General features: G+C 48.7%; 6 protein-coding genes across 6 annotated transcripts; 3 read left to right on the forward strand and 3 right to left on the reverse strand.

Moving 5' to 3' along the window:
• Nucleotides 1-604: 604 nt before the first annotated feature.
• Nucleotides 605-1,859, forward strand: ColSpa_00734 (uncharacterized protein; the record flags this gene model as incomplete). The annotated part of the gene is made up of 2 exons (XM_049266946.1): nucleotides 605-902; nucleotides 1,030-1,859. 2 exons carry the CDS (start codon nucleotides 605-607, stop codon nucleotides 1,857-1,859), a joined length of 1,128 nt encoding a protein of 375 aa, XP_049122903.1.
• A 4,555-nt stretch (nucleotides 1,860-6,414) lies between these two features.
• On the forward strand, nucleotides 6,415-7,286 carry ColSpa_00735 (uncharacterized protein; the record flags this gene model as incomplete). Its single annotated transcript, XM_049266947.1, has 2 exons — nucleotides 6,415-6,486; nucleotides 6,534-7,286. The coding sequence occupies 2 exons, from the start codon at nucleotides 6,415-6,417 to the stop codon at nucleotides 7,284-7,286; spliced, it is 825 nt and encodes a 274-aa protein (XP_049122904.1).
• A 305-nt stretch (nucleotides 7,287-7,591) lies between these two features.
• On the reverse strand, nucleotides 7,592-11,090 carry ColSpa_00736 (ABC transporter gloK; the record flags this gene model as incomplete). Its single annotated transcript, XM_049266948.1, has 8 exons — nucleotides 7,592-8,859; nucleotides 8,911-8,975; nucleotides 9,029-9,213; nucleotides 9,240-9,394; nucleotides 9,450-9,797; nucleotides 9,867-10,029; nucleotides 10,086-10,837; nucleotides 10,892-11,090. The coding sequence occupies 8 exons, from the start codon at nucleotides 11,088-11,090 to the stop codon at nucleotides 7,592-7,594; spliced, it is 3,135 nt and encodes a 1,044-aa protein (XP_049122905.1).
• A 73-nt stretch (nucleotides 11,091-11,163) lies between these two features.
• On the reverse strand, nucleotides 11,164-12,497 carry ColSpa_00737 (ABC transporter ecdL; the record flags this gene model as incomplete). Its single annotated transcript, XM_049266949.1, has 2 exons — nucleotides 11,164-11,508; nucleotides 11,529-12,497. 2 exons carry the CDS (start codon nucleotides 12,495-12,497, stop codon nucleotides 11,164-11,166), a joined length of 1,314 nt encoding a protein of 437 aa, XP_049122906.1.
• A 5,177-nt stretch (nucleotides 12,498-17,674) lies between these two features.
• On the forward strand, nucleotides 17,675-19,078 carry ColSpa_00738 (lipase B; the record flags this gene model as incomplete). Its single annotated transcript, XM_049266950.1, has 1 exon — nucleotides 17,675-19,078. The coding sequence occupies one exon, from the start codon at nucleotides 17,675-17,677 to the stop codon at nucleotides 19,076-19,078; it is 1,404 nt and encodes a 467-aa protein (XP_049122907.1).
• Nucleotides 19,079-24,749: 5,671 nt separating this feature from the next.
• On the reverse strand, nucleotides 24,750-26,723 carry ColSpa_00739 (histone-lysine N-methyltransferase SMYD3; the record flags this gene model as incomplete). Its single annotated transcript, XM_049266951.1, has 1 exon — nucleotides 24,750-26,723. One exon carries the CDS (start codon nucleotides 26,721-26,723, stop codon nucleotides 24,750-24,752), a length of 1,974 nt encoding a protein of 657 aa, XP_049122908.1.
• Between the last annotated feature and the right edge of the window lie 1,179 nt (nucleotides 26,724-27,902).

The following is a 27,902-nucleotide window of genomic DNA, read 5'->3' on the forward strand; positions in this document are numbered from 1 at the left end:
CTTAATCCCATGAGGGAGGATCGAGAGCCTCTTTCACTATTCTACTAGTCACTCTTGCCCTTACTTTACTCTGCCATTGGCTCCATCGTCTGTTCTTCTCTGCCAGATCGTTAACCAAGTTTCGAATTCCTTGGAAGAGACAGCGCGAGAGTATCGGATTGACCCCATCAGTAACGTCGCATACCCATCGCCTCAGCGTCCGCTATTACAAGGTCTCAGGTTGATATTGTTCCTTTGGCCTCACATCATCGTCTCATAATCAACTTTTATCACACTACCTGCCAAATACACTCTTCCCTCCCGTACCTTCCCTCTTCTCCCACCTTCCCGATAGACCAAGAGGCTTTCTTGGTTTGGGGGCCGAGCCTCGAATTTGTCTTTCGTCATCACCCATTCAAACAATCGACGTCTTTTCCGGATCTGACGATCGACCGTTGCTCAACCGACATCCCGAAAGAGGCTGGTTCTCGACTATACCCAAACAACCACCCAAGCCCTCTCACATCAGCGGGGCCAAGTGACTTGGACGACAGCATTGGCCTATTTACCTCCCTCATCTCACCTCCATCCCTCCGGATCACCACCCGACGACAGATCCACCACGATGAAGACAACGACAACGAGAGCGGTGATGCTCGCCCTCCTCAGCAGCAGCGGCTTCGCGGCCGGCGCCCGGGCCGCCGCGAACCTGTGTTTCTTCCCGGGGGGAATTCAGGCCAGAGATGTGCCGTGCGACCCCAAGGCCGAGGTCAGCATGTGCTGCGGCAGCGTCAATGCGTGCCTGAGTAACGGGCTGTGCAAGCTCGACGACACGTCGAACAACACAGGCATCGCGTACGCAAGAGGGACGTGTTCGGATCCGACGTGGCAGAGCCCCATTTGTCCACAGAACTGCGTGTTGAGTAAGTCTGTCCTAGTCATATCTTGGTTGAGGGTGGCATGAGTGAAAGAAGGTGGAGAGGGGCGAGCCCGGACGATGTAGACGGAGAGGGTCTTCCATGAAAGACGCTGTGACTGACAACCACCCAGACCCCGACACGCGAAAAAACAGCTCGGCCTTCGACTTTCGGTTCAACGGCGTACAGGTGTGGCAATGCGACAGTCAGGGCTTCGGCGTACCGGGCAAGTTCTGCTGTGAATCGGCCGCCGAGAAGACGCGGTGCTGCAGCACGCCAGCAGCCATCTTCGGCCCCTTGATCGCCGCGACGCCGGGCAACGCCGCCGCCGTGCAAACGCTCAACACCCACGCCCAGTCATCGCCGACGCCGTCCGGATCAGGTCAGAGCAGCGGCGTCACGGGCACGCCGTCGCAGCAGACCCCGGACATGACGGCCGCCCCGACGATGTCGAATCAGGTTACCGACACGTCGGGCGGGGCGGGTGCGAGCTCGCCCACAGGGTCGAGTGACAACGACAACAGCAACAACCAAGACGATGGACAAAAGGGGATAGGGAACGTGGCGATCGTGGGGATGGGCGTCGGCGCGAGCGTTGGCGGCGCGCTGCTGGTGGCCGCAGGCGTCATGTGGTGGTTGCGTAAAGAGAGGCAGAGGAGAGGACCCGTGGAATTGGACGGCTTGAGTAGCAACGGCGGCGGCGACTTGTCGCCGTCGGGTACGACACGGATCGCCTATGGGGGGATGAACATCAACAACGGAACAGCGACGGTTAGTTCGATGGGCACGGGTACGTATGGCATGGTGGGCAACCCCGTGGTCGTGAGAAGGGTGAGTAGCGACTGGGAAGGGAGCCCGGGTGGGATCGGCGGGAGTTACCAGATGGCTGAGATTGATGGAAAGGAGACGCTTGCCATGCCGGAGCCGCAAGGGAGGAAGAAGAGTATGTACGAGTTGCCATAGCGGCGGCGGTGTTTGGGGGGTTCATTGTTGACACAATGAGAGAGGCGGAATTGTACAAAAGGGACGGAATATTACTTGCGGCGGTGATACCTTCAAGCTTTGATACCGGGATATTCTTCTTCTTTCCCTTGCTTCATCCTTACTTTTACGGGTTATGAGAATCTACTTCTACAACTTTTTACGTACGTTCCCTCGCTGCCTGTGTGGACAGAACGAAAGGCGAGTAGCGTTACGAGGGTATAGAGTTACTAAGCTTACCACCCGTGATCTTCGTCTTCACCTTCCCGATGAAATGTGCTGGGCTTGGTCGAAAATGATCGATACTAGGGCTGGTATTGATGTGATTGACGCCGGGGCTATTGCTGTGAAAAACACCATCACCCGAATCACATCATTGAGCTCGCCTCTCAAACAGTCGAGGGGCCGACCATCACGACATCTGTCACGGATGGGCCAAGGGCGTGGACTTTACCAACCCCCTGGATCCGGCTGCCCATGGCGCCCGAGCGGACTGGTAACGACCTTCAAACCGGCTTTGAAGTCCGCGGATGGAGACGGCCTTGGTTGAGCACCCTTCTCGATCCGCCTACAAACACGTGCTGCGCCTTACGGATTGCTCCATGGTGGTATTTTGGGTGAGAGTTGAGGGTAATCAACTGGCAACCAGGCCGGGTCGTGGAAATGAGGCAGGGAACACCTGTGTCGTTGCTTCACGAGGGGTAATGATCAGCAGGGGCTCGGCGCCTTCGGTGTGACGCTACCGGTCTTAACGGATCTTCACACGTGGACAACGGTGCAGATGGCGGGCCTCAGTTATCCGATGGATCAGTGCATTTGATTGCACCGTCGATGCGGTCTTCTTAACTTTTCCAATATAGTTCCTCGCGGGCTGCTTTGGAGGAATAGTGGTAATTAGCCAAGTGGTACGCCTTCCCACATTGCCACAGTGGGAGCCGCAGCATCTTGCTGAGCATACCTGTGGGTGTGAGATCGTGATCTGGCAGGGGAGCATTGAAGGACTTATGTCATTCCAGTGGCGGCGCATTATAGATCGGAGGCCTCGTTGCGTAAACGGTATGTCAGGCCTCTCGAGGGGGTTGTCGTGTGTGAGTGGGCAAAGTCTTGAGTTGGGGATGTCTAAAAGAAGTGGGATGCCGCCGTTCACACTCGACTCTTGGGTGCATAGGGCGTGTGTGGGGGACGTCAAGGATGCGGGGGGTTTCGCGAACAACAAAGTTTGCCGCGACGTCTCATGAGGTATGATTGTCGAAGAAAAAGATCAATAGCGGACGTTGGAATATAGCGGCCATCCTGGCACCAGTACTACACTAGTTGTTGCGTTTCTGACAGATTGAATGTGGGCTCCTTGGCGTTTGTGCTTTTGGAATTCAAAGTCCTAGGAGATACGCGAAAACCGGTTCGCAACATGCCAGCGTCGCGCTTAATTGAATTTCCACATTTGTGCCGAGTTGACGAGGGACTTGATGACCCGGACGTTCAGTTCCTGGGTTGATGTGATGGGTAATTTCGACTCTGCAGCTAATTTTAACAGTTTTTGGGGCTCGGGCGGGCCCGGAACCGGTCCCGTGGGAGAGAAGAGATGGGACGAGGGATGAAGATGTCCTCTTCAGAAGGCTCCGCAACTATGACCTCGCGGACATCAAAGCAAGATACCACCGCTTTCTGTTTCGATTTCGAGGCAACAGGGTTGTGATGAGCACATTACGTTTTATGATCTCCACGGGACGCTCAATAACAAATACCTAATAACGAGGTATATGAAGAATGTTATGATATGAGGTTCGCAATCCATCGACCAAAAGGCCGCAACGAGAAAAGTCTGAGAAATGAAGATGTGGCGGGGGAACCGGTCAAGAAGCCGTAGCTGAAAGTTACGCCCCCTTCACAATATGGACCCCGGACCTAGGTGCACCGGGGACCTCGCCGAGTTGGGGCTGGGAACAGCGGGGATCGGTCTTGCGCCGCCTCGCTTAGCTAGCTGTGCCGGTCCATTGAGTGGCGGATTGCCGACTTCTGGGACGCAGATTACCGACGACGTATGTTGGTTCTTTGGCAGAGTCGATGTGAGACGATCTTATGTTGCTTGCTGCAGGTCTGTTTATTGGCGCCTGAAGTACGTACAAGGTGGCCGCGCATGAAGACATGCTGCATTGGCTGCGTCTGCAATTCGTACCGAGTCCACACAGAGACACACTGACATGGAACACTGTGCCTGATCCGTCGAGCTGAGTGCATGTCTGGTCGATCGGTCATTAGGGGGTGATCGTAGGCTTCATTGCCGATGCGGGTGCCCATACAGTTTCCACCTACTGGCTATGGGCTCAGGATGACTTCCGTCGTTATATTGATTCCAGTTGCTGCTAGCCGAGGCATCTAACTATAAAGAGGGCGAATGTTAGCTAAGGGTCTCAAACGGCCTTATTTCGTTAGTTCGACCGAAATGGGTTTTAGACTTCGTATGATTCATTTAGTTGGAGTATGGATGGTTGCAGTATGAACCAAATATAAATGTGCAGCCACAACAGACGAAATTGCACCTTTGCATGAGGCTAGTCGCAGCGTTTCCAATACGCGTACCGGATACCTCAAACTAGATTACGTATTCCTGCTGGAGATTCGTGAGGGGGTAAGTTCAATAACAAGAGTGTACCCTTATTACGGAGAGTATCTGTCCAGTAATTAAATCGGCGTTTGGAGTGAGAAGGGCGCAGAAATCGTGGATCTTGTAGTGAAAGTAAATTCCCAAAAGATGGTACGACGCCATCGTAAATACCGCCCCCAACAATATTCAGGATATTAATGTCAACTGTCAGCTGCTTTCTGGAGCTTAAATTTTCCTTGTAAGTCAAGAGTCCACAAACGCCTGCCCAGCCTTGATGGTTATTTCATGCGCAGGCTTGTGTTTAATGGTTGGCATTATAACAGGATATTATAACAACAACTGACGTTTTGCAGTAAAACTGGCTAGAGAAGGTTGACCCAAGGCTTTCTTAGCAATCTTTGATGGATTTTCATGCTGCAGATGGACTCTTGCTTGCTTGGCCTTGAAATCCACTGGGTGCATGGACATGTAGTTAGCCAAAAGGACCAGACGGTCCTACCTTTTAATCGAAGCAAGTCATGGTGCTCGATGAGCAGTCGATATAACATTGAGCTTTCGCCACCGAGAAGCTGGTCTACTTGAACTTACAAACACTCAAGCTCCTGTCTTTCTGTCAAGTTTGGTACTAATTCCAAGATCCTGATAAAAGAGGCATAGTGGGTATCCAAACAGTGTTGCTAGTGCTACACCTGCACCACCGATGCTCACTCTACTGTATGTACTCGGTCAACTGGACCCCCATATTAATGTTCTCTAACCTATTCTGTTCCTTTTTCTCACCTTATATCCAATGATAAGCCCGGGATCTGCCAGCAAGCTGTCCCGATTCGGTTACCTTGAACATATATGGGGGTCCAATTGACCGAGTAGATACGGTAGTTTTACTGATTGTGGATTGTGGATACTGATATTCGACTGTATGGGCTTCTTTATCGCATGATTTGCCAGAGATTCGATGGGCAGTCTTGCCAGATTACGAAGCTTTACAGATTCCACACATCGTTCATGGTCTTGGTAAGAAGTTGACGGTCAGACGAGTGAACACGATACCTTACACTGGTCTCCGGCCCCATGAATACTTCGAGACCGAACCAAACCGCCTCCTATACTGGTTGAAGACCCATCAACTTATGTTGATAGCCATTAACACAGCAGGTTGCGTCTCCAGCTTACTAGACTGTGCATCGATAATACGTGCGACCCAGTCCTGAGATGGATGGGCCGTGTGAATTAATTAGACATAAGCATCGCCAAGAGGTGGCGTACTTTGACTATTCTTTTGACGTCCACAGGAACAATTTTTCAGCATACTCCTGGAGCTGTTAGGGCTCTCTCTACAACATATCAAACCCACTAAACCTCCAGCTGTTGAATTACCTTGGACGCCTTGAGATCCTTGTCCGGTCAGCGACCGTCATCAAATGCATAAAAATGTGTTCCCTTGGCGCAGTATTGCGGTTCTGTCCACCATTGGTCAACATGCGATAATGATGTCCCACAGAAACCGCCCGGGAGAATAGGCAAAAGGAGCCTTAAAAACATATTTGGCAACACCGTAACAAAATAAGCAATGACGTAAGCGCGAGTGCGGTACTCATTCCGAGAAGAAGCTTAACAATCAACCAGACAGAACTACGTGCTGTATGCAGACATAGCCTATTCCTAAAAGAAATTTGCTCAGCTTCGCGATGCAAGGCTTGATTGCCACATGTGCGGCGCAGCATCGTCGGGCGGACACACACCATACGGTCATGCAGCCAGCCACCTGACGTCAGGAGCTTCCGCTTCAAGCTCGAGACATGACTATCGCAATACGCCAGCGAAGGAGGATCAGTCTCATTAATGGAGCAGTGGGTATATCAGTTTGACAGCACAAAAGCACTACCCACCTGACTTTTTCCAAAATCATTCTCTCTGTGGCACAACTTTACAATGTTCAGGAATGCAGAGGCTGTGAAGGCCAGAGAGAGAGAAGAAGAACAGAAGAGAAAAACAGAAGAAGGGGTACAACTTCGGAAAAAGCAGGGGAGGAAACAACAACCGGCGAGCAGGTTTGGTATTCGCGTCGTGTCGACGACGGATGTCAACTACACTGGGCCATCATCACGCACGGCAAGAAGTATGAACTTCGGTTACCTAAGGGCTTCCCAACGAAAGAGAAACTGCCGGACGGCCAGCAGACCAGCGTTTTTGAAACTCCGCGCGAGTATGAGGACAGAGTAGTGCCATGGTCACTGAAGGAAGAGACAAACAAGCTGCGGACGCTGAACCTCACCAAGCCAGGGAAGGGACACACACAAGACTACACCGTCTGCCAGATCGGCTGGACTACCCTTACCGGAGAAGAGGTCGACACCGAATGGAAAGCCTCACGCCAAGCACTCGCAGTGGACACACTCGGGTTCGACGACTGCCGGAACCTCCTTAAAAGCTTTGCGCGCATTATCAAGAAGCCTGAAGGATGCGCTTTGGACTACGATTGGTTCGCCGAAACCCTCGAAACACCGACACACAGGCTGAGCGAGATTACTCCCGAGAAGGCTGTCAAGTCCTTTCAATACATGCTGCAAGAGGGAAGGGGGGCGCTAATCGGCGCTGGCGCCGGAGCCGGAATCATGTACGGGGCTTATGAAGCCGGGGAGTACATGAACTCGGTCAATGGGAATGGCGCCAACACTGGTGTCCCGGCTGCCAGTGTAGATGGGACTTGCGCCGTTTGTTTGTGTTGGGACTGTAATTGCGGGGACTGCGGCTGCGGCTTGGAGTGGTGCATATGTTTACCATGCTCAGGGGGAGCGTGCTAGTTCGCACAGTATGTTGTTTGATTTTTGAATGCTTTTGTGTTTGCAAGATACCAACCCTTTTCCTTATCCCAGTCAGTGTGTTAGAACAAACATCTCATTCGCTACATAGATAATCAGAGGAAGATGTCAAGTGTTACTATTTCTCGACCGATGGTAGGGACCGAGCCAGGCAACCGGCGCTGGACTCTCCAGACACATATCTGAATACGCTGTTATTATATCCTAAATGGAGGGCGGAACTAATAGATGTTTCCGACTCCAAAACTCTTAAACCTGAAAGCATTTAGTAACATCCATTAGAACCCTCAAGAACTTATATCTGTAATCCTGCCCTCTTGCATAGTCACCACCTTTTCAATGCCGCGGAGGAACTGCGGGCGATGAACCACAGAGATAACTGTATGAGTGGCGAATTCAGACTCGATGATTTTGATCATCACCTCCTCAGTCTCTTGATCGACAGCGCTGGTAGCTTCATCTAGGACCAGTATCCTACTAGAATTCTTCCTGACAATAGCCCGTGCAAGACACAGAAGTTGCATTTGTCCTTTTGACAATGGCAAGTTCGAGATATCAGTGCTAAGGCCCCCATGCAAAGAGATGGTTGACCAAAGGGACACTTTGTTGAGTGCATCGACAAGGCTATCATCTGACGGTATGTCTTCGGAGCTCAAGACGTCGTCGTAGGGGAAGAGGTTCGTGCGCAGAGTACCAGGCAAGAGAAGTGGCTCTTGGGGAATAGCGATAAGGCGTTGGCGAAGAATGTTATGTGGTACTTGATTGATATCAATGCCGTCGATCACAATCGAGCCGGAATCTAGGTGCAGGAGCTTGAAAAGAGCAAGAGTAAGAGACGACTTGCCACTCCCTGTCCGTCCACAAATTGCAATTTTATCTCCTGCGCTGATTGAAAGGACGATATCCTTGAGCACTGGCTTTGAACCGGTAGAGTATGAGGCGGTGATGTGTCTGATTTCGAGTTGGCCATGCGCAGGCCAGTGAAGTGGAGGTTGGACTGAGTCTTCCTCAGTGGGTGATGGTTCAACTGGTGTCCGGGATTCAAAAGTTCTGATTCGAAAGATTGCCCCTAAAGACGTTTCAAGTTCCGTCCAGGAAGTTATCAGACGGGCCAGAGAGCGATTGAAGTTGAGGACGTTGTAAAGCGCAACTGCTATGGCGCCAGTGCTAGTTGCATCTGGAATCATTATGGCCATTGAGACGAGTAAGACAGCAATGGCACCGACAAAGAGGTCAAGAACCAACGTTAGCCAGCGCTGTATACAAAACAGTAAATAATAAGGGCGCTGTGATTGGTCTAGCAGGTCGACTGAAGCGGTTCTGAAGGCCTCCTGCCAGCCAAAAGCTCTGATAGTCGAGAGACCGTCGATAGACTCAATCAACTTGGTGAGAAGAGGTGCGGATGCTTGGAGATCAAGGAATCGCATTTGGCGAGATGTCTTCAAGTAGAAAGCTTGGAGGCAATACAGCGCGATCAGGGCAAACGGAATGGCAGCCGCTAGGTATTTGGCACCAATCATGATGAGGATTCCCTCTGCAAGACAGTCCAGAACGGCTGTGTCATGTTAGCTTTTATACTCAACTCGTAAATGGGCAGGAGACTCACCCAATGAGGTCATGAATAGCGCAGTAGGGAGATCTCGGTCGATGTGCGACAGATCCTGGCTGAATCTGTAAAGATTTAGTACTTCAGGTCACCGGAGTCGATGTTATAACATCAGTACCTGTTCATCAAGTCACCGGCGTCTGTACAGCCAAAGAAAGATAACGGTGCTCTGTAAACCAATAAGAAAATTGCCTTCTGTGTGTCAGTACCTTGTTTGACCTGAACACTCACCTCATAACTGACTTCAGTAGCGTCCAGTGCATGCTCTGAGAAGATTTCGACACTATCACGACGAACATGATCCTACATGGATATGTTAGTACGTGTACTATCGACTGACCGGATCGTGTCTTGACAGACCAAACGTTAATGCCTATTACAACCAATCCCATCAGAGATATCGCGCTGTACACTCCAAAATACATAGTTGTATCTGCTGAACCGGACTTCTTGTTATCTTCAGTCCAAAACTTAAGCCATATTTCTTCCGAATATTAGCTTCAACGTCTCTTGAATATGACATAAGTTGAGTAACTGACGGGGGAAGATCCGGACGAAACAGTCCAAAACTAGGAAGATTGCGCCGGCCGATCCATATAACCAGCCAATTGACTTCAGATAATACCAGTAAAGTGTAGTGTCGCCTGTTTTCCGTAAGAGATCTTGCTCTAGGTCGACTTCTGTATCCTTTCCTGGTGACTTAATCTGTTTCGACGCCTCCGTTGAGACATCATTTTCAAAAGGGGTTGAATCGTCGCGCTGGATGTCTACAAGAGAGAGGTTTTCAAGATATGCAGTATTCTTGACGGCGTCAAAATTGCCTTGATGCGCGATTCTGCCATTATCACCCAAGATAATAACATTGTCCGCATGACTCAGACAGTTCACTTCAAGCCAAGTTCAATGAATTAATCAAGACCAGTTTGCAAGAAAGGGAGGGGGCTTTCTCGACTTACACGAATGTGTGGTCAATATAACTGACGCTTGGTATTGGCGAACAAGTCCCGTAGAACTGAAAAGACAATTCCATACATGATACTGTGTGGGGGCGTCCAATCCGCTGAGTGTATCATCAAGCACGAGCACCGGCAGCCTTGAATAGACTGCTCGTGCCAAAGCCTTCAGTTGTTAGAAGCACGGACTACAGAGGCTAGGTCTGTTGAGATGCGACTTACAACACGCTGTTTTTGGCCTCCACTAAGTGATTGCCCCTTGCTTCCAACCACTGTTTCGTCGCCATGAGGAAGTTGTGCAAAGTCTTGCACCAAAGCGCACGAATGCACAACAGCTCTATACCAATCATCGTCCAAATTTGTCTGACCTAGAATGTTATCCTTGACGGTTGAGGTGGTGAGCCAGGTTGTTTGCGAACAGTAAGCCACAGCTCCTTGGAAGCCCTTTACGAGCCCTGTGGAAGGCAGCTCTCCCAGAAGACCTCGGAGTAGCGTTGTCTTCCCCGAACCTACTCTTCCTGTGATGACAGTAATTGTCGAAGCTCTGATGCGTATAGTGATATCATGAAGAATTGGTTCAAGTCCAGGCTCCAATGCAAAAGTGCCGTTTTGAACTACCGCAACATCTCCGTGAGGAGCTGAAGCTTGCAACGGAGCAGCTTGCATCTCGATACCCTCGCTATGAGGGACTGTTCTGTGTTCAACATGTTCATCGGTTGAAGAGCCGCTGTGATCCGCCGCTGATGTTGTTGTACCCTCTTTGAGGAAGGCTTGAATCCTCTCAAAGCTTCCCAGAGATGCTACAAGCCTTGGAACCGAGGATATAAGTTGAGCGAGAGGTTCAGCGACCAGGTCAATAATCGAAAGTGATGTAAAGACTGTAGCAATGGAAAGCGACAGCCCTACGTTGACTCTTTGTGCGAGAATCGCGATTCCAAAAGTGATGACCGGACCAACCATTTGAGGAGCATTGCCTTTGATAAATCAGAAAAATGTGAGAAATGGTATCATATTGGAACCGATCTTACCTAGCAAGTTCATGTATGTGACAAGCATACGATACTGCTTCGCTCTCCTCAACTCCGAGATCCTAAGATCTTGGATTGCCCGTTGCAAGAAGTCTACCATCCCAAGCATCTTTGTCTCTTTAATGCAACTAATCACCTTCGACGTGACTGTGATGCGCTTTTGGATCTCCTCGTTCCATATTTTAGACGCTCGGGGCATATGTTTCGACAACTTCGCAGTGCCAATTGCACAACCTATCCAGCCTCGAGTCAGCGTATACCGCGCTCTCGTGTTATATGCGGCTAGTGTGTGTACCAATAATCGTCACAGCTGGGCCTATACTTCCGAGGCCAAGCTGTTTCTGAAGTAGCCAGACGGCAATTCCAATTTCGATCGGATTCGCCCAGACCTCATGGATGGCTTCAAACGATTTGCAGATCGTTCTCACATCGGTGCTAACCAACGTCAGGGGTGCCGAGGAATCAACGGCCGAACTTGCGTCGATGTCTAGGTTCTTTGACATGATCAGAGAAACTAAGGATCCACGGATCATCGTGATGAAACGGAAGAGCCTATGCTGGTAAAAGCCCATCGACAACTGGTATGCAATGCAGTCATCAGCACACTGCGCAGCCCTCTACTAGTAGGCGAACTTACAGCATTACCTATGTACACTAGACCAGTCGCACCTATTAGACCGTATCCAATTGGCTTGGGGTAAGATCCTCTGTCGCCGTCAACGTAATTGATTATTCTGCTGATCAGGAAGGGTTGAGAGAATTTGAAGCCTATCAGAACAAATCGGGGTATAGCCGTCAGCACGAATGCCAGTTTCGTCGTGTTGCAGACCGCGCGCAAGAGTGCATGCTCTTCTTTCCCTTTTCTTTGACCCCAATACCTATTCATTTTCTGCAGAAGCTTGCCAGATCGCAGCTCATCGTCAACGGCGTAGAGGATTGACGGGGACAGGGTAGCCTTGAAGCCCTGTATCAACAGGCCATTGAGCCACCAAAAGAATCCTCGAGAAACAATCCCACTAGTAGCTTCTGGGCTCAGATTACGGAGGGTGGCAAAAAGAAATCTGCGCTTTCCCTGGATCTCGAGAAGAAACATGGTCAACTTCGCCGACAGCATTGTTGTGAAGACGGCCGCAAGGCTGTGCAGGTCTGGGAGAAGCCACAGTGTACGGCATTGCACTGCGTCGAATAGCAGAGAGAATATAAGGTAGAGACAGATGACGCTGGAAGGTTGAATGGATCGGGTGTGTTCTGTATGGCTGAGTATGCCCAAAGCAAAAGCATCTATGACACCCAGTACCGAGGCGACGATTGAGACGTGGGTGGAAAGTGATGCCTCTGCCCATAGTATCAGAAGCGCAATCTGGAGTCCGCCAAAGACGATGCATGCTGCGATCTTGGCGGTATTCAGGGGATGTTGCAAGACTTTCCGGCGTTGACCAAAGAGCTGTCGAAGTCGGAGCGGAAGCACCAGGAGTAAAATTGCGGATGGCCCGATGTTTAGCAGAGATTGCTCGAAGAGAAGCGTGAAGTCAAATCGATCGTTGCAGCCGATTGCAACTGGACCGAAAGAACCTTCGCACTCAGCGATGGCAGTGAAGTTGTTCATGGCTGCGGCAGATCAGTGCCGAAACGCAAGGCGGTGGTTCAGCTCTTATTGGAAGAAATCTTCACACTTATATAGACTGACAATACCAAGCTTGCCAAGGGAACAATGATGTGGCCCAGTGGCACGGTTAGGGCGACATCGTAAGCCTACGCGCGATCAGCACCCGTTGATTATTGCTGTGAATGGCAAAGATGGGCAATCTTGTGACAAGCACTGAACCACGGCCGGGGGCAGGGCATGTTATGAGAGACCACCGTATGAAATGGCTTATTTCGTTATTGGTGCAAGAAAAGATCTAAGATGAGCCCCAAAACTCAAGGGGTTTTCGCGAACTGAACATCCTGTTGCTACAGTGCCATGTCAAAAGTGTAAAAACCCCGCATGTGACGCGCGGCCACCACTACCCTCGCCAGCCCTTCTGCCTCCTTATACCAGAACTTCAAGAAATAGACAATAAATTACAACAATTAAGCTCTACAATAGTAAAAGATCACAGGGCTAACACTAAGCTCTCTAAGATTTAGCCAGTTATAACCATAGCCCAGCCTTTCGCTTATCGCTAGGACCCCACATCCTAAGACAATCTCATAAACTTTACACCCTTATGGCCAAGTCATGCAGCGGTGCCACGTTACGCCATATCGCCCATAGTTAGGCTACTCCATATCCTTTAACACTTCCCGACGCCGCTGTGCAATTCGCCCAGCATCTCAAACGCAGTCCTTTCCACCTATCAGATCCAGAACAGCTACCGGGAGGACTATGTTAGCTATAAGCAAAGGTATAAAGTCTTGTTTAGCTATGCTAATTACACTGCTTATAGGCTATTATTACTATACATAGCTAATATACAAGATACTAATAGTTAAACAGCTATTTTTAATTTAAGTATAGTTTTACCATACAATTCATTAAGTTGATTATTTTCTTTGTGGTTAAAGTGATAGGCTGGTGATGTAGGTGATGCACTTCAGATGCAGGGTTTTCACACTTTTGACCTGGCATTGTATGTCATGTTTTCTTAACCCTGCTTATCTTGGAGTTTACCCCAATCAGATGGCAAAATGATAAAGTTGCATAAGTTCCCAGATGAGGAAGGTGATTTGGCCATGGTCATCTGGCTGCAAAACCAACGATTACGTCGGGATTGGCCACAACCATCCACAAGGAGCGAAATTCTTGGCATCACTCCGACGGGCGAGAAACAATTATTTATAAGACCAAACCATCTTGTTGCTAAGTGAGGTATATTCTGGGGGAGTAACTGCCTGCTGTTTGATGCTTAATTTTGTATCAGTTGGTCGCAATGAAATCAAAAGGACCTCGCCTACCTCCCGCGGACATCTATTCCGAGACGTCGAAGGTATGCCAGCCACGAGAAGAGGTCAGTTGCATAGAAGAGGTTTTCCTTGCTCCAAGGCCTTCGTGTTCTAGGTTACCCGCTACGATTGCAGCCTGGTTTGCCAAGAGTCGAATAAAAACAAGATTAAATGAGTTTCACGCAGGCATTTGACCAGTATTACATTGTAATTTACATCTGGCACAAATCTGATTTGAAGTCAGTGAGGAGACTTATCACCAACCCTACTAGAAGTTGTGCTGTACACAGCCTCCATTTACCATGATATTAGTCTTGATCTTGCTTATTCTATCGGATCGAGACATGACCGGGAGATCGTGAATCCCTGGCTCTTTTTACAACAATTGAGTTCATATTTCCCGTGTCTTTCATTGGCCAATTTGCTCCCCGAACAAATCAAAACCTTTCACTCAGAGAAAGGAGGGTCCGGATTGCCAGAGTCGATAACGCGAAACTTTTTGTTGCATCCACGACTGTGAATGAGGAAGTCAGCTTCACTCCAGTTTTAAGTACCTATTACAGGCCGTACATAGCACTGAGATATTACATCATAAATTGCTCGAAACAGTTTTCAATCATAGTCCTTGTTGGAACAGTAAGATATTACACCCGTCCTGCTCCCCGGGAAACTCGCACAAGCGTCAACGACGCTTTTATTGGCCGCCACGGCAAAACAGCAGTTTTCAAATTCGTTTCCACCCAAGCAGGGGTGAGGTATGACAGTGTAGGCCTGTGTACCGTTACACTTCTGCTTTTTCTGGCTCATCTTGGCTATTGTTGGTGCTTTTGGATCGCCTCCCTTGACGCCAAAGACCTTGTCTTGAGGATATCTGTCACAGGCGGCTTGGGTCAGGCAGATGTCAAGCTTCAGTATGTGGGCACTCCCACACCAGCAGAACTGATGTGTGTCGCCAAGGGTTGGTAAAGTCAAGGCTCCTAGTAGTAAGAAATCTGCGAACTTCACGACGAATATGCGAGCAAAGCTAATATGAGACAGAGCGAGAATATATTGAAAGCGTGAAGGGTGATCAGGTCTATAGAGAGCGGTGCGGTGCGGTAGACGACCACAACCTCCCCTCATAGCTGTCCAGGATGCCTTTATCCAGTCGTAGATCAGCTGTCCTGATCAGGTCGAATCTGGCCTGATCAGACTTGGCCGCAACGCGATGGATAAAGCAGAGACTCCCAAAGTTCTTGTGTAGGTGTAATCAAGGTATTAGTCATCACGAAAGACAGAAACGATGATCCCTTGAGCGTGGAAAAGTCCGATGAGTGTGTGTTGATTGTTCGTGTCTAATCTGAGTCCCTCTGCGTCATAGAGGTTTCTATACCCCTGATCAGACCCTGCTTAGTTAAGAAATCAAAAGAACTAAACGCAAAGACCATATCAATGGGAGCAGGAAACCCTGCCCCGTTCCAATATAACAGAGCAAAACAAGGAATTTCGCTAGGCCAAGATTTCTAGCTCAGGTAGAGGTGCATTATTTCATGCAAGAAGTCTTCAAAGAACAAGTCATGCTGAAATGGCGATATGGCAGAGTGGGGTGCCCGGCTGGCATGTTTGCTTTCCATGATGTCCCGATTAGAAGCAAACTCCTAAAAATGAAATGGTATTATGAGATACCTAATTAATAGAAGAAGCTGAGCTCACTCGATCGTCAGGCTACCTCAGGAATATGCCAACTTTTTTGGTGGCTGTCGCCATAGCGGAATCATCTGACTCAATCTATTTCTTCGACTACCGAGCAAGTCATTTTCAACCATAAATACAGGATCGACGCCGAATACACTCAAATGAGTCCAATCAAATTTATTCATGCAACTCATGCAAGCATATTGCCGACGGCGACCCCGACAGACCAAGGGTGATCATATCTTTAAACAGTACGAAGATAAGCATCCAACTTATGATCCAATAACTGTGCGTTCGTTGTCTGATGTCTAGTCGATTTTCTGGCATATTTGCTACATCAAGTAAGCGTGGAATCATGAGCACGCCATGCAACTCATTATAACTGTAGATTTTCGCGCTACAATAATTTGTAGGGGTCTAGAAAAGGTACAGGCCAGATACTGCAATGGTGACACAAGTAGTTAGGCAATAAGTAATCAATATCGAAAGGGGCAATGTGTCTCCTCCAAATGAGATTCATCTCACGTCAAGCAACCTAGTTCCGTAGCTGATCCTTTTTTTCTAGGACAATTTATATTCCCAGGCAGGAATTGCTGAGATATCAGTCTGTAACTGTAGGCAGTGGGGATGGTATCTACCACAACGTACCAGCGGGGTGGAAGTAGCTTGACACTGTTTATGCATTTCATAAGGAAGGCTGTTGGTAGGCTGATAAGTCACATTCTGAAGAGTTTTGTAAAATGACATCACCCCTTGCGTTGTGTTATGATATTTGTTTCCACTTCGAACACCTCACGTTTGAGTTCCGACTAGAATTGTTGAGGTTAGGCCTTTTGCTCCTGGACGTACGATCGGCTATAAATCTAATTCCAAATTCTACGAATATAGTTTTCGTGAATAATGTGCAGTCCCGCTAATATCTATATACTTCCAAATGAGTGTACGCACTCGGCAACTGCTGTAGAGAATGATGGAATTTTGAAGTCTCTGATGGGTAGACCATTAGTTGACCCAACAGACTCTGTACTGACCTGTTATCGGCCCGTTGCATTGAGTACATGTAGCGCTTATCCAAGATATCATTACACACTTCGTATTCAGATGCCGACAGGCAGCCCGGGGCTGCCATAAAGCCCTGCTTGTAGCTTCATGATACTTCTGAAAGCTTTGATGCAATCTGCCGCTATCGTCCGAGCAAACCACCAGACTGTCTGTGAGTAATGTCTGTCTGCATCTTTGTAGTGTATAGCAATCTTCTGACTTCAGGTTACTAGGATTGCATGAAGTGGTTTCGCGTGTGAATAAGGTATCGATGAAATGATGATTGCGGATGACTTGTGCTCATCTACAAATACCCACAAACATGGTGGGCACATGCATGATATCAACGGTCTGAACAAACATTGGCATGATAATATTGTAAATTGAACCAGACAATGGGCTGGAGGGAGACATCAACTCGTCATGCCGAGGTAATCAATCGACGCCAATGGTTGTTGGCAGCGGCAATGGCCCTGAGCGCTTGGCTGTGGCGCTTGAACAAAGCTACTGAACGTTCACTAAGTCGTTGTCGAGGGCAGCGGCAACATCGCTGCTAGGACCATGTCTTGGAAAGCTTCAACGGTGAATGACCAGGAACTAAGAAAAAGCCGTCTATGCGCGGCGCTTTGGGATGGTTGGGACGGGGAGCTACTGGCTCCCGTACTAAAATCTTTGCGATTCCTATTACAGCAACACGAGCAGCACTACCGAACTCTATGACCGACGCGTATGGATAGCACCAATAACCGATGAACTCAATTGGCTTTGTTAACCTTGTGATCCGTAATTGGCCAGTGTTAGCTTGGTGATCGACAAGCTTTCCGGGGAGAGCTCGCTCACAACACCAGGCTCAATTCCGTAACAAGCTCGCAAACACGGATCCCATCCAGCATGAGCTGCGTGTAGCCTGGGCCGCTTAATGGCGCACAGCTGTCGTATTTTGTGACGCTAAAGAAGACAATAATCGACCATAAATCTGTAGAAAATATAAACAGCTTCCGAGTCCGATTTCAAAAGTTTTCTTTGCGGCCTTCAAGTCAGGAGCTTAATACCGGTTTCGTTCATTCGCTCAATCATCTGCAGTGCCCGGTTTCCTCGCAATCCCGCCTGTTTAACCGCATCACACATTTGTTTTAATCTACAATGCGTACATCAGTTCAACAGCTCGCGCTTTCTGCGCTCTTTTTGCACTCAGCGAACGCCGCTCCCGCTGGTCTCCTCGACACCGTCGGTGCTGTGACAAAGCTTTTGGCTCTACCCACTAATTACGTTCAACTCCTGACCGGCGTTCTCGGGACGAAACCTTCGGCTGGTGCCGGAGTTCTCAACGCTGCGGACCTCCAGTCAAAGTTAGGATCTATCTGGAATACGGGAGGGACTGGAGACTTTTACGACAAAGTGCAGAAGCAAATTAGCCAGGGCATCCTTCCAGCCGGCCTCCTTTCCAACTTTCAGGGACTCCTTGGCACTGGTCTCTTGGGTAGTTTGGACCTTGCCAACAATGCCAACAAGCTTATTGCTCCCATTAACGCTATCGACTCTACCAATAACAACAACCTCCGGAACCCAGCCAAACCCGTTTGGCCTAAGAAAGATGCTGCGGATGCCCCTTACACGCTCTCCGAAACGCAACTGCGACAAGCCATCTTCATTCCGCAGACTTTTACCTATGGTCAAAAGCTGCCTGTTATTTTTGTCCCTGGAACTGGTGTCTACGGTGGAGAGACTTTCAGCTCAAACTTGCTGAAGCTTCTCTCGAACGTTCCCTATGCCGACCCTGTCTGGCTAAACATTCCCGGCGCCCTTCTTGGAGACGCCCAAGTCAATGCAGAATATGTCGCCTACGCTATCAACTACATCAATGGCATCAGTAACAAGAACTCAAGCATCATCTCCTGGTCTCAGGGCGGCCTCGACACCCAGTGGGCATTTACATTCTGGCCCTCTACTCGCAGCGTTGTATCAAACTTCTTTCCTGTCTCCCCTGATTTCCACGGCACCGTTTTTGCCAACGTTCTGTGCCTCTCCCCCGGAAATGGCGCACTCAACGCTCCCTGCGACCCGTCCGTTATCCAACAACAGTACACATCTGTATTCGTCAACACTCTTCGCGCTCGCGGTGGAGCTGATGCATATGTACCAACAACGACCTTCTATAGTGCCGTCTTCGATGAAGTTGTCGAGCCCCAGCAAGGAACAGCTGCATCTGCGTATCTGAGCGATGGCCGTCATGTTGGCGTCACTAACATAGAGGTACAATCTGTCTGTTCCGGTAGGCCTGCCGGCGGCATTTACGGCCATGCTACTATGCTCTTCAATCCTTTGACGGCCGCATTGATTAAGGATGTTCTTCAAAGAGGACAAGGCCCAGCACGAGTTACAGGCATCAACCTGAATGATGTTTGTAAAGACATCATTGCACCTGGCTTGTCTATTGAAGACGGTATTGCTACTGCTGGCTCCATTGTTTCCGCGGCTGTTCGCCTACTGGCATACCTTCCCAAGCTTATCGCTGAGCCCAGTCTTATGGCCTACGCTCGTGCTTAGAACGGCATGAGTTCGAGAGTGGTGACTTCTGCGGTAGAAATTTAGGTGTGTTGTAGTTTAACGAAAATGTCGATCATGATTCGATGGATATCACAATGGAGACGTGTAGATTTACTTTGTACAGTTGGCAGTGGTATTTAGATCGAACATCGGTTATACATACAGCTATGCGGCGAGATACCTTCCTTGGCTACCCTAACAAATGCAATGTCTACCTTGTGAAAACAACACCAGAGCCCGCTCCTGAGGTAAGCTACCGCTGGGTCGGTCGTGAGCCAGCTCCCGAATCATGAACTTGTCGGATAGGTTTTCTCAACTTCAATGCCGCAAGGATAGTAATCCTTATCAGTTGGACTTCCAGCTATTTGCATTAGTGTGTTCCAAAGACTTGTGCAAACTGGAAGCGAGAAGAAGCCGGGTGTTTGTACGCCTCCAGTAAACATCAGCTGATCAACACTTCCACTACTATCATCCAAAGACAGGTTGTAACCGTTCCGGTTCCCGTTGTTCAGATAACCGGTGTACGAGCTGATAACGATGTCTTCCAGAGTAATACCACCCCAATTCTTCCCATCGAGCACGTCGTGCGTGCCGCCTGACAACGTTTGAAAGGGCGGCTCAGAGTCTGGGAGGCCTGGCGTGTCATCTTGAACCTCAACTCGATATGTTCCAACGGTCAGTACATAAAACTGGTTTCCATTCCAGCAAACACCTGTCTGGTTGTGGGTTTCCTGTGACATGTACGGATGTAATGTTTTGGGCAAGGTGTCTGAGCATGCATCGCCGGTTTTACTACAGGTCCGGCTTCGTCAGTTATGTTCCTAAGATGAAACTTTGCAACTTGGAGCACAGGGAGAAGATGAACTGAAGGCTTTTACTCACAGTACGAAAGGTTTGAATGCAGCTGGCGCATCCGCCCATGCTATGGGAATCATCTGACCAAACATAATCTTCTGGACAAATGACGCCATCCCCGATAGATCGATGTCGACAGGCACCATGTTCATCAAGCCATCCCGGATCAAAGAGTCTAGCATTTCCAGCGTTGTCTGGTTTGATCCAGAGAATACTTCCGAGAGATAGTCCGATTGCGTATTCTTCCATACGTCGAACAAGGTACCCATAGCTGACGTAAGGTCGTTTTGAATACTTGCGGAGTCCTTGGCACTTCATTTCTTATAGTTAGCCTTATGTTCGTGGACATTGGAATTGATCTACAAAGTTGTCAGAGTAAGAAGAGGCTACGTACGCTTTTGTGTTGTCCTTGGCTAAAGCGATGGATGACGAAATTGCGGCGTTAAAGCTGTCTTTAGCGAAACCGTGGGAATTGCCAACAAATATCGCAGCATTTTTAATGACTAGTTATTTGTAATTAGTATTATTCAACTCTCGGCAAGAGTCACCAGTCAGACTCACCAATATTCCACATTCCGGCCGATGCGATCCCTATGCCGAATTGTAATACATCCAGTATCGTCTTGAAAATAACTGATTCATCATCTGCTTTCAGCTGAGGCGCAAAGACATTGGTAAAGTCCCCCATGATGCTTAAAATACTGAGTTGTGCATCCTGTAGCGCTTCGTGATATTTCTGGTAAGTCAAGTCACCCACTTCTGGGCACCCCACCCATGTGGGCACCCACAAAACGAAGCTATCGCAACAACACCACCCTTTTCAATTGACTATCGCCGAGGCCCAGATGCAACTATGATACAGCTTTCTGCCTCACTAGGGCAATCAGATGCGCTGGATTCATCTGTGTCAATTTCAGCATTACCAGCCTCGATCTGGGCTTGCCGTATATCGCTGATGTTGGCGAACTTAGTGTTAAGGTCGATTTTGACAGTCTTCCTTTTTTTTGCTGTAGTGTTGCTGACTTAGGCCTGGAGAAGCTGTATCTGGTGCTGGGCAGTAGCCAGCTGGAAGGACTGCTCTTGGAAGCCTTTTTTGACCTTTCTGAAGAGCTGGCGTTATATAACAATACTTTGATCTAGCTTACTAAATAAGTCTAGTTGACTATTAAGGTCCCTTATCTTCCTAGGCGTAAACCATATAACAACAGATGAAGCAGATACCTATCCCTCTATATCCTGGGTATCCTGGATACCCTGGGTACTTTAGGTAGCCTTATTAAGTAGTATTGCTGGTGTTATTGCCTTAGGTAACAGTAAAGAGCTTATAAGAGGTTTATCCATAGTAATAGGCCATAGTCTAGTATATTTCTAGCCACTTAAAATATTCTTTTTTGTTAACTTAGCTAAGCGTACTAGCTAATAATAAAATAAGAAATGTCTTTTACTTATTATAGTTAAATTATTTTATTAGCTAAGGTTAGGCTAGAGCCTTTTGTAATAGGCTACCTTGACTAGGCTAAAGACTAACTAATCTAGTAGCTGAAGGATATAGGAGGTATATGGCAGCAAGAATAATAGATAGACGTTATTAATATAGCATTACTACATAAATTCTATCGTTATATGGCTCCTATGCCTATCCAGGACTAGCAGTCTAGCCTGATCAGGCTAGGAGAGGGCAGTCTGTAGCAAGAAGACCTTTAGTAGCCACTTAACAGCAGTCTCATCAGTTATCCATCCATTCTCTGTTACTATAAACTCCTATCCATCATAAGGGCTAAGATCTAGAAGAAACTACTACTACTAAACTATTTTGCCTTTATATATCACAAGAGGATATAGTACCAGGCTATCAGCTGAGATATACTCGATAATAGATACCCAGGCTTACAATCTAGGCTATTTTTTATATATAGACTTTATCTCTGCCTTACCTAGTACTAGCCTATTTACTCCTTAACCCTCAAAGATACTAGTCTTATCTATATTATATCTATTAGCTAGCTAGATAGCTGATATTAATAGGATCACAAGATATTTAAACCAGTCCCTAATAATCTTAGTAGATGCCTTATTAACACGTCTAGAATCAATAGATCAACTTCTCTAGACCTTGATAGATAGGTTTCTTTGTATAAAGGCGTCTATCCATCTCTTCCCTAGAGGCTGGGTATTGCCTATAGTATGGAGGATACGCTAAGCAAAAACCTTGACTTGTTGATGCGTTGGCGCAAGCCTAAGGTCAGCCTATATCCGTACCCAATTAGCCAGCTTAGCCTCTTGACTAACAGAGAGCCGCTGGAGGTCAGCAAATGCGATATCTCTAGGTTGGATACCCTTGAGACGATTCTGAAGTGTTGACCGAGGGACGCCCCATTTCCTAGATGCTGCCTGGACAGGGACGCTGTTGGCGATATCCCTAAGAGCCTTGCTAACCTTATACTCGGTATATTGACCTATAGGGTATAGAAGAAGGTATCTGCAAAAGATGAAGTGATTTGGATAAGGGATGAAAATGTTGTGATAGTTTGAAGTGGGAGGCTGGTCATGGTGTTGAGGGATTTTTGGGGTGCCCACATGGGTGGGGTGCCCAGAAGTGGGTGACTTGACTTAAACCTTGACATTTCTTCGCGTCAGTAATGATAAGTTGGGGAGGAGTTTACTGATTGTCTCACATCATGCAATCTCGAAAAGGAGTTGAGAATAAAGAACCTGACACAGTTAGACCTGATCCCATGAAACATAGCATTCAACCCTTTTCGGGCTCGACCTACCCTGCTGGATGATTGGTATCATCACACCTCACTGTTGTTGAACATGGGGTATCAACGGGATTTTGGCAATCCCATCCCTCTGGTCCGCTATAAAAGTCGCTTATGAAGGCTGGGAATTTGAGTTTGACCGCATCTGCTCCAGGTATGTAGTTATGCCATGCGGCCAAGGCCGCTTCCCAGGAGGCATTCGTGTCTGCTGATGCCCATCGTACTTCGGCTGCGACTTTTGCGTCGGTAATATTGGGTGCGGAACAAGTTATATTTTGCCAATTGTTGAATTGCTTGGTGTAAAGCTTGGCCGGGGACGCATAAGCGCAGCTTACAAGCAATAACGATGTCAAAACATGCATCGCGCTCATAAAGGCGAGTGAGTAGGTGAGGGCGAGTAGAACCTGATCATCCTCGATGTGAGGTCGTGCAGAGTAAGAGCTGAGGCCTATAAGAGCCACTTGAAGGGTTGAACCGGGCTTTCCTATTCTTAAGACTGCTCGAGTCTGGACCGATATCCTTGACTGCACGGATATCTTTGAAAGGCCTGTCCCAATGTCGAATTTGGGCAACACGTGTGCAGCATGTGCACCAGCATTGGCGTTACCTGGCAGCGCAGACCAGAATGGGGAGCGTGCGCTAGGGCATCGATGGGGCATTGCTGGTGAACGGGTAATTGCTTGGCTGTCATAGCTTGGGGGAATTGCAGTGTGTTCCCGGTATATTAATCTGCTTCACTATAACAGAGTTATAAGATCAGCAAACAAGTGTAATGCATTTCCATACCTGCGACATTGGTATTGGTAAAAACAATAAAATCTGCGCGCACGTGGCTCCGTCAGTGGACGACATTGAAGAAATCCGCGTACGCACTTGAGTTTCCTGTCTATTAAATTAAAAGCAGAACGGCGATCCGGAAGACAGGAATAGTTTCTACTGTCTGAAAATGGATGCCGTTTGGCCTTAATATGACTGCGGCTTCAACGTCATCCCATGATACCTAGATATCAGCAGTAACGAATGTGGCAAGTTTATTCAAAGCTTCTCAACGGCTCTCGTAACCCGACTAAGAGGATAAATATAATCTGCCCCACGATGAACCCTTGGACCTAGCGTAACACGAATTGAGGTTGAAAAACTCACCCTTCAACATTACCTTGTCCATAGTAACACTCTTTCATTCGTCTAAAGAGCCTTTGAACTCGAGTCTCAACATCTAGAGAGCCAAGCGCCTGGCTCCAACACAACATGGCTTCAGGCATAGGAACATATAAGGTGTAAGTTACTTCTTAATCAGTTGGTCTCTGATGTACCTACTAATTGTGAACCAAGGTTCACTTTCTTCTTTCTAGTCTTGCTCCAGTTTCAGAAAGCATTGGCGTCAGGCTGTACCCAAGTAAGCTGCCAGGTCTCCGTATGCGCTTCTAATGCCGACGAAGCGTTCAACACGGCAAGCCTCGGGCTCGTGGGCATAATGGGGCCTGACTGCGCAGGCTGGGGGGACGACTCACCGACAGATAAAGGCCAGGGCAGTTGCGGCAGCGGCCTGACAACTTTCGAGGGCAGCTTTAAAATATGGAGAGCTTGGACTGCATGGGGAAGCGACTATTCGGCTACATTCGCGCAATGGGGGAATTTCCTGGGTGCCACTTGCACCGGAGGAAAGACTGTATCGTGCAGTCCCAAGTCGGGACAGTACCCAGCCCTGTTACTGGGAAGTGCCAAGCCATGCAATGGTAAATATTCCAAGTCAGAGATTTTTTAAATAAGGGGCTAATTCTTCAGCAGTGTTGTAGATCACTCATGTTGAGGCCCGATCGGTATGTTCTTCCTGCGTAATATTCAGCGAAAGATGGCAGGAGAGTCCAGGATGGAAGATACAACACCAGGGTTTAAAAGGGCGGTCACCTCAGTCGAGCAATGGCGCATCTTCGCAGCGTAGCAAATGAGAAGTTCTCTACGGATTGTATATCTTGCAAGCAAGTCTAATTCTTGAACGTTGACATGCTGTATGGGTTCATCCAGGAGCCTAACATGCATCTAAGTCTAATGTTTTATGATCTAAGAGGAGTCGCTTTCCCAATCCATTCTCGGATTCTCTCTGAAGCCAAGTGAGGCACACCGTCGTACTTCTTGTCATCATACGTAGCATCTATTTCCCGCGCAAGACGCTGTGCCTTCGCAATAGCAATTCGTTTCGCATTGGTCCAATGCGTTGTGTTGACGAAGTCGTCAGCATCATTCGCCAGACTGTAGCGCTTCTTCCGCAACTTGTCGTCATCCGTCTTCTCGGCTGCGCAAAGCGCGCAGCTGCATTCGAAGCCCCAAGTCGTCATCAACGCCCTTTGCCTTGCTTCGTAATCGGCGGACTCGTCGTAACTGTGGAAGATCTCCTCGCCTTTCTTGATGGGGCGAAGGGCGCGCAGCACCATTAGGTCGCCGACATACTCCTTCTTGGCGTTGGCGATGCAGGAGTGGTTGATGTAAGCGGCCCAAACCCAAAGACCAGTGCTGGCATTCCTTGCACCCTCCTCGCCGTATTGGCCGCCGGGACCGAAGGCATTGCGCGACACAATGTCGTGGACCCGAAAGACGTCGACAACAGGGCCCTCATCAGTAATGGCCGCTGCTTCGCTTTCACCTTGGTAGTCGCCGTAGAGATCCATTACTCTTCCAATCTGGGAAGAGTTTCTTGACAGCTTTTGGGTAATGGCCTTGGTCAAGCCCACGGGCGCCACTCTGATTCTGTCATCGCGCACATCGTATGTCATTGCTGTCAAAACCTCGCTCTCGTGACCCCAGACCACACAGAAAGCTTTTTCAACCATGACGATCTCCCCGGCGGCGATGTCACGGTTCGCAAACAAGCCACGGCCTCGTCCTGCACTATTCTTCACTTCAGTCTTGCCTGTGAAGCTAGCAGCGTCAGCCCGCGATGAAGCTCGGGAGAGATTGGCCCTGATTTTGTGCAAGTCATAGTTTCCTTCTGCTTGCTCGCGTAGGCGCATCTCAACCTTTCGCAGGTAAATGGCCGCTCCTTTCTCTTCAGGGGCAAGCTTCTTAGCCTGTTCGAAGTATTCTTTGGCCTGCTGGTACTGGCCCAAGTTGTATGCACCGCTACCAGCGCGGAAATAGGCTTTGCTATCGAGCTCCTTTGATCGTCGGTCGTCTGCGCCGATCAAAGACGATTTTGCGTCGGCGATTGCTTCATCTTGTCGGTCCAGTAACAGATGGACATGGGCCCGGTTGCGAGCGATGTCTCGCGCCAAATCAGGATTTGTCTTCTGCACAGCTTCTTGTCGTGCAAGCTTGAGACCTTGGGTGTAGCTTTCGCGAGTGAGCGGCAGATCCTTCTTCTGCAGTGCTGCATTGCCCTTGTCCTTGCACTTTTTGGCCAGCTCTTCTGCTTTGACTGCGTCCTCCATCTGGGTGGAGCTGCCCTTGACAATCTCATCCCGGCACACAACCAGGTCTGAAGGGTGATCGATTCGAAGTGTGGCTTCTCCATCCTCGGTCAGGGTGAAATAAGGCTCCTTGATGATATAACGACGTGCCGATTCCAACGTGTCTTCGCCGTCTGTTGTCTTATGCAAACAAATTTCCAGCCTCTCAGTCTCCTTTTCCTCCTCGTCTTGCACCACCGTCCATGACCGGGCTGCAAGGGTTATTACTGGACAACGGTTGGCACGCTTGACGGCGAGCGAACGGCCCCGGTGATGCGTGTCCATCTGGAGTTCAGTGAACTTCATAGGCTTTAAGTCTTGGAGAGAGGCAGTGCTTGGTGGATAGGCCTGCCCAACGCCAAGAGCTGGCAATGTTTCCCTCTGACCTTGTCCAGTCATGCTGCCCATGTCCATCATGAGAGAAGTGCCAGTTGCCTGGCTGACTGTGGCGTGGGCATCTCTGAACTCTCTGGCATTTCCTTTGCGCTCCGAACATTGCTTCTGCGTCTCTTGGACAGTAGCCCGAATGCGTTGTGCTTCTTGCTCGGTGAGCAAGACCGTATTTCCGCCGCTCTGGTGCGTCATTTTGGGCTTCAGCCGTCTCGTGGTTTCAAATTGGGCGCGGTCGTATCGGGAAAGGTGTGAAAAAGGTTTGCATATCTAAACATGTGTTGCGGGGACCTCAATGGCGTGTATAGAGATCTGCTGCAATTGCAATAAATGAAGTTATTGAGATCCAAGAACGGAGATGCAAGCCCGATAGCCTCGCCAGCGAGTTGTGTGTCGTTGTCCCAAACGTTAGGGTTCGATATGCATGATAAGATTTACGCCTGGGACCTCCACGACTGTTCCCACCGAAAAACTCAGACACCCGATCCGTTCGCTCGCCCAATGATTCAGTACATATTCCCGCCAACCTCTACAGCGTTGGCGCCCACTGAGTCCCACCAGTGCCAGCGACTTTGCTGGGGTTGCCCGATTAAAAAACTAGGGCATTTCCGAGCGACTGGCACACACCGCTTGAGTCAGTCACCGTCGACTGGCCATTGGTGCGAAGGATTAAGCTCCTGCAATGTGCCGGGATTAGCCGAATTTTCTCTTTTTTTCGCCGCCGTTGATAGCTCGCCGAATATCAACTCAACGCTGGATATGAACGACTGCTGGAAAGCACGCTTCAACTGTTGCCTAATTATGGTTTCTGTTTTCCTAGCGTTGCACCGAGACTTTTGTGGTTGAACGACAAAGCTTATCCCGAACATTACATGCGGGACCATCCAGGGCTTTTCAGGTCTTTGCGCCGAAGGATGAGGCTTCGGCACTCACTATTTTACGTTATCGCTAATCAAGCGCAGTGCAGTATATTAGAAGCTAGATCATACATCTTTTCGTTAAGTATCCCTATCCTGGTAGACATCTAAGTCATATGGCGTGAAAACGCTGGCTGTGGATGTGATTGATTAATTGCACACGCACCAAATGCACACGTATAAGCACCATTGGTCATACCGATGGCCGATGATTACACAGCTGCCCAGTATTTGCGGCTGCTGATGGGAACACCGCCAGTTACATGTACGTCGGCCTATTCCTAGCGTACACGGGAAAGAAGCACAGTGGCACCGATGTCGGTTTTTGCAAACTACCTTATGGCGCATCTACGAGGTTTTCTTATTTGTTCTGAAGAAATAGAAGAGCAGATGGCGAAACGCGAGGTGCGATGATATGGCTGAGACGGCGGGAAAGGTGCTTTGCAACCATGACCAT

Source organism: Colletotrichum spaethianum (assembly GCF_022836535.1).
Source record: "Colletotrichum spaethianum MAFF 239500 DNA, contig01, whole genome shotgun sequence".
NCBI lineage: Eukaryota > Fungi > Ascomycota > Sordariomycetes > Glomerellales > Glomerellaceae > Colletotrichum > Colletotrichum spaethianum.